General features: G+C 56.7%; 1 protein-coding gene across 1 annotated transcript in view; it reads left to right on the top strand.

Annotated features, from left to right (window-relative positions):
- The window catches only part of DNAH2 (dynein axonemal heavy chain 2), an 84,094-nt gene that overhangs the window by 49,700 nt on the left and 29,011 nt on the right, over positions 1-5,383 (top strand). Inside the window, 7 exon segments of the mRNA XM_077746745.1 lie at positions 1,589-1,716; positions 1,949-2,101; positions 2,305-2,396; positions 2,656-2,854; positions 2,969-3,193; positions 3,920-4,024; positions 5,162-5,355. Coding sequence (XP_077602871.1) covers positions 1,589-1,716; positions 1,949-2,101; positions 2,305-2,396; positions 2,656-2,854; positions 2,969-3,193; positions 3,920-4,024; positions 5,162-5,355 — 1,096 coding nt within the window.

The raw sequence follows: 5,383 nt of genomic DNA, 5'->3' as shown, positions 1-5,383 counted from the left end.
GTTCTGGCCACTCCAGAGAATGGGGAGAGCAGGGCCGGGGTGGGGGGGCAGAGCAGGGCCGGGGCGGGGGGGCTTGTGACCATGCGGGCACAGCTCCAGGGAGTGGGGCGTCCAGGGAGTGGGCGTTTGCACCCAGACCTGCGCGGAGCGGGGACACCAGAGGGAGGGCTCACTGGCCTTGGAGGAGCCGTGCACGCGGGTGTGCGTGTGCCTGTGCACACGCGGCAGAATGCCAGACGTGCGCCTCTAACACCGTGAAGTCTCGCTGTGATTTCCTACCCGTATCTGGGGAGCCGAGGACAGTTCATCTGGTTCCTCATCTTTCCGTCCTTTTAAAAAAATAGCTATTAGGCTTTGGCGTATGGGAAGCCTTGGGCGGCCGTTCCTGTGGCCAGGAGCCCCCAGCCTCATCTGAGGAGGGGGTTGGGAATGTTCAGGTTAACTGACATTTAAGAGCAGCATCGTCCAGTTCAGATTTCTGGAGTAAAGACTAAAGTTGGGTATTTGTCTGTTGAGCTGAAATCACTGCCTGGAAACAGTTTGTACTGTATTTATTTATTTATTTATTTATTTATAACTTATTTTTTAATTTTTGTTTCTTTAAAAATTTTTTAATGTTTTACTTATTTCTGAGAGAGAGAGAGACAGCATGATGAGGGGAGGGTCAGACAGAGAGGGAGACACAGAATCCGAAGCAGGCTCCAGGCTCTGAGCTGTCAGCACAGAGCCTGACGCAGGGCTCGAACCCATGAACTGTGAGGTCATGACCTGAGCCGAAGTCAGATGCTTAACCAACTGAGCCACCCAGGCACCCCTTTAATTTATTTTTTTTAATATTTATTTTAGAGAGAAAGAGACAGACAGACAAAGTGCGAGCAGGGGAAGGGCAGAGAGAGAGATTGAGAGAGAGAGAGAGAGAGAGAGAGGATCCAAAGCAGGCTCCAGGCTCCGAGCTGTCAGCACAGAGCCCAATGCGGGGCTCGAACCACGAACTGCGAGATCATGACCTGAGCGGAGGTCAGACGCTTAACCGACTGAGCCACCCAGGCGCCCCAAGATAAATGAACTTTTTAAAAAACTAAACAATAAAAATAAATAAAAATAAAATGTTTTATATTAAATCCAGTCCTGCTCCCCCGTCTATACGAGTAACGACTGTAGCATGTGTGGGTGCATCATTTCAGACCTTTCTAACAGCATTTACATACAGGCCTGTAGGCAGCCGTAGAAAATGTGGTATGTCAGGGGCGCCTGGGTGGCTCAGTCGCTTAGGCACATGACTTTGGCTCAGGTCATGATCTCACGGTCTGTTGGTTTGAGCCCCACATCTGGCTCTGTGCTGGCAGCTAGCTCAGAGCCTGGAGCCTGCTTCAGATTCTGTGTCTCCCTCTCTCTCTGCCTCCCGCCCCCCGCCTCCCCGATTGTGCCGTCTCTCAAAAATAAATAAACATAAACATGTTTAAAAAAATAAAAAACACACCATGTCCCACGCGTCCCCTACCTGTACAGACATGTGGGTTTGAGTTCTGCATTGGCATCCACAGATTAAGGTCACTGCCTTTAACCACTGCACACTGTTCCACTGTAGAACATTCCTCTCCTGGCGGACACTTCGGTCATCTCCAGCTGTTTGCAGTTATAGACAGGTCGCCAGGACACCCCTCGCTCCAAGTCCTGGTGCGCCCGTGGGCACTTCAGGGCAGCCGTGGTGTGGCCGTACGCCGCCGCACCTTCAGGACACAGCAGAGGAGGGCGCCAGGGCAGCTGCTGACCGACGCGGACCTTCGGGTCCCCCTAAATGCTTCAGGTTTAGGTTTATCTACAAGCACAAGGTTTCTCCGGATGGAACCAGGAAGGGAGCAAAACCCTGAGCCTCAGAGGCGGCTTGCGAACGAGAGCCCCTCCACCTCGTACGGACGGACACCACGTCCCTTCTCGTTCTATCCAGGTGAACCCGGCCGACAGCGAGAACTACGTGACCATGGTAGAGCTGACCTTCGTGTTCAGCATGATCTGGTCCGTGTGCGCCTCCGTGGACGAGGAGGGGCGCAAGAAGATCGACAGTTACCTCCGAGAGATTGAGGGCTCCTTTCCCAACAAGGTCAGGGCGCCCAGGGCTGGCCGGCCCGTGCCTCCTGGTGCTCCAGCACCCACAAGGTTCCCCAGCGCCAGGCTCTGCCGGGGTTTCACCCATGCCGCTCCCCTGCGCCCTCCTGCTTTCACCCGGTGGGCTGGGCGCACCCCTGTCAGGGCCCGGGCCAGCCAGAGAAGGCTTTGGTGGCCTCAGACACGTTCTCTCCTTAGGACACGGTGTACGAGTACTTTGTGGACCCCAAGATGCGAAGCTGGACGTCATTTGAAGAGAAGCTCCCCAAGAGCTGGCGTTACCCCCCGAAGTGAGGCCGGGGTCGCGGGCGCGCTTGGGGCTGTGGGCGGTGGGAGACATGCACAGAGAGCCGGTGCCAGCAGAAGCGAGCCACGGAGGGGCCGACTCCCGGAGGAGGCCGTTCTGGGGTGCGGGAAGCAGGGCGCCCCATCTCCAGGCCCCTCGGGAGGCAGGGCGGCCGACGTCTGAGGAAGATAAACATCGGGAGGCGGAAGGGCGTTGGAAAGGAGGGGGCCAGGACCCTTGGGCAGGGCTCTCTTTCCTCCCAGCTCCCCCTTCTACAAGATCATGGTGCCCACGGTCGACACCGTTCGCTACAACTACCTGGTGAGCGCCCTGGTGGCCAAGCAGAAACCCGTCCTGCTGGTGGGTCCCGTGGGGACCGGCAAGACGTCCATCGCCCAGAGCGTCCTGCAGTCCTTGACTTCCAGCCAGTGGTCCGTGCTCACCGTCAACATGTCTGCGCAGGTGCGTCTCGGGGCCGGGCCCTCCCCCGGGGTCCGCGGGCCCGCCGCGCTCCTCCCGAGCCCCGAGTGTCTCCCCGGGGAGACCCCGGCAATGGTCCCGTGCCTCTTCCACCAGACCACGTCCAATAACGTGCAGAACATCATCGAGAGCAGGGTGGAGAAGCGAACCAAGGGGGTCTACGTGCCGTTTGGGGGTAAAAGCATGATCACCTTCATGGATGACCTAAACATGCCAGCCAAGGACATGTTTGGGTCCCAGCCCCCCCTGGAACTGATCCGCCTCTGGATTGACTATGGCTTCTGGTACGATCGCACGAAGCAGACCATCAAGTACATTCGAGTAAGGCTCCGGGGGACGGAGAGACTCCTGTGATCTGAGGCTCCTCTCCACGGGGGTGGGGCGGCCCCCCAGCTCCTTCCCCTCCCCGCCCCGCTCCTCAGTTATCAGTCCCTCCTGCGAACTCTCCTCGATGCCTCCGCCCTGTGCTTTGTGTGTGACCACAGGGTCCTGTCCTCCACCTCTGCGCCTTCTCCACGCTCACATGATGCCCCTGCTGTTGCCCAGAGTGGTCCCTGACTCGGGTCCCGCGTCCCCCCACGGGGCACCCCCGGGCAGTCGGGCTCTGCACCTGTGGGATTCTGAGCATCTTGTTTCATTTTTCCAAATCCATGGGCAGCAGCCCTTCCCTCCCACCCCCTGGGGGACCCATCTGTCTGGCACGCAGGGTCAGAAGCTCTCCTGACGGGTAGTGTATTCTTGTGTTTCTGAAAAAGGACACACATGCACACATGCACATGCACACTGAAAAAAGAAGAAAAGAAGGCGAGGTCTAGAAAACGTAGTCAAACATTTTCTAACTTACCTCCATTTTCTATTTTTGGTACATGGATCACAATGAACTTAAAACAAATGTGTCACTTGAATGATTCCCTAATCTCTTCCTTCTCTTCACCTCCCCGGTCCCCTGTCCCTGCTCGAGCTGTCCCGGCCCTCTCCCCTCCCCTCCCCGCCCCTCCGGCTCCGCTGACACCCTCCGTGTTCCCGTGCCCTGTCTCTGCCCTCCAGGACATGTTCCTGATGGCTGCCATGGGCCCTCCCGGGGGCGGACGGACCATCATCTCCCCAAGACTGCAGAGCCGCTTCAACATCATCAACATGACCTTCCCCACAGTGAGGGCGCGATGGGGGCTGGGGGAAGGGGGCCGTAAGAGGCAAGCCATCTGTGTCCCAGAGAACCAGGAGCCAGATCTGGGAGGGGTGGGGGCAGAGGTGCGCACAGGAAGCGGTAACGGGGTGGGGTGACCCCGCTGTTTGTGGGAGCCCTTGCTTCTCCTGAGCCAGAAGGGGTGGGGCTCCTCAGCCTGTGTGGCTGGCCGGCTCTTGTGGTCCTTGCGGGGGGTGGTGGCCAGAGAGCTCAGGGGCCCCAAAGACAGTAAGGGATGTAGATCCTGCTAAGCTGACAGCTGAGGGCAGCGTCAGGGTTTGGGGAGATGAGCGAGGCCTCTGCGGGGGGCCCAGAAGCCTCAGTCATCAAGATACATAACATTTGAATGCAACGTCAAAGCGGTCAAAGCCAAAAACTCGTGGTGCACAAATGCCACAGTGTTAAATAAATCCGAGATGGGGGGGTTGCTGAGGGATCTCCGAGCCCGAGGCAAAAGGAAACTGCCACAGTCCTGAGCCCATCTTTATTTAAAATGTGGGTATTTGTTCATCTTGGATGTTTTGCATTAATTTCGATTTTTATTTATTAATTTTTAAATGTTTGTTTATTTTTGAGAGGGGGGAGGGGCAGAGAGACTTCCAAGCAGGCTCTGCCCTGTCAACGCAGAGCCTGACGCAGGGCTCGATCCCATAAACTGGGCAATCATGACCTGAAACGAAACCAAGAGTCAGATGCTTGGCTTTCAAACCCAGGCGCCCCTGAATTTGAATTCTAAGTACTGCATTAAAATGTTATTTCTCGGGGCGCCTGGGTGGCTTAGTCGGTTAAGCGTCCGACTTTCGCTTAGGTCATGATCTCGCGGTTCGTGGGTTCGAGCCCCGCGTCGGGCTCTGTGCTGACTGCCAGCTCAGAGCCTGGAGCCTGTTTCAGTCTGTGACTCCCTCTCTCTCTGACCCTCCCCTGCTCACGCTGTCTCTCTCTCTCTCCTAGAAATTAAAAAAAAAAAAAAAAAGTTATTTCTCTTGATTTTGTGGGCTTTTTTGGTGCCCCTTTAAATTTGGCCCCTTGAGTGCTAAACTCACCCCCTGGCGTCGAACGGGCCCAGAGCCTCTGGGAGTGAGTGTGACTGCCCCCCTTCCCAGGAATCCCAGATCATCCGGATATTTGGCACCATGATCAATCAGAAGCTTCAGGACTTTGAGGAAGAGGTAAAGCCCATCGGGAACGTGGTGACCGAGGCCACCCTGGACGTGTACAACACGGTGGTCCAGCGCTTCCTGCCCACGCCCGCCAAGATCCACTACCTCTTCAACCTGCGGGACATCTCTAAGGTGATGTCCCCTCCTCCCCCCACCCGCCCGCCC

Source organism: Crocuta crocuta, unplaced genomic scaffold (assembly GCF_008692635.1).
Source record: "Crocuta crocuta isolate KB4526 unplaced genomic scaffold, BGI_CrCroc_1.0 scaffold139, whole genome shotgun sequence".
NCBI classification, from domain to species: Eukaryota; Metazoa; Chordata; class Mammalia; order Carnivora; family Hyaenidae; genus Crocuta; species Crocuta crocuta.
This window is presented reverse-complemented; position numbering and strand designations above follow the sequence as displayed.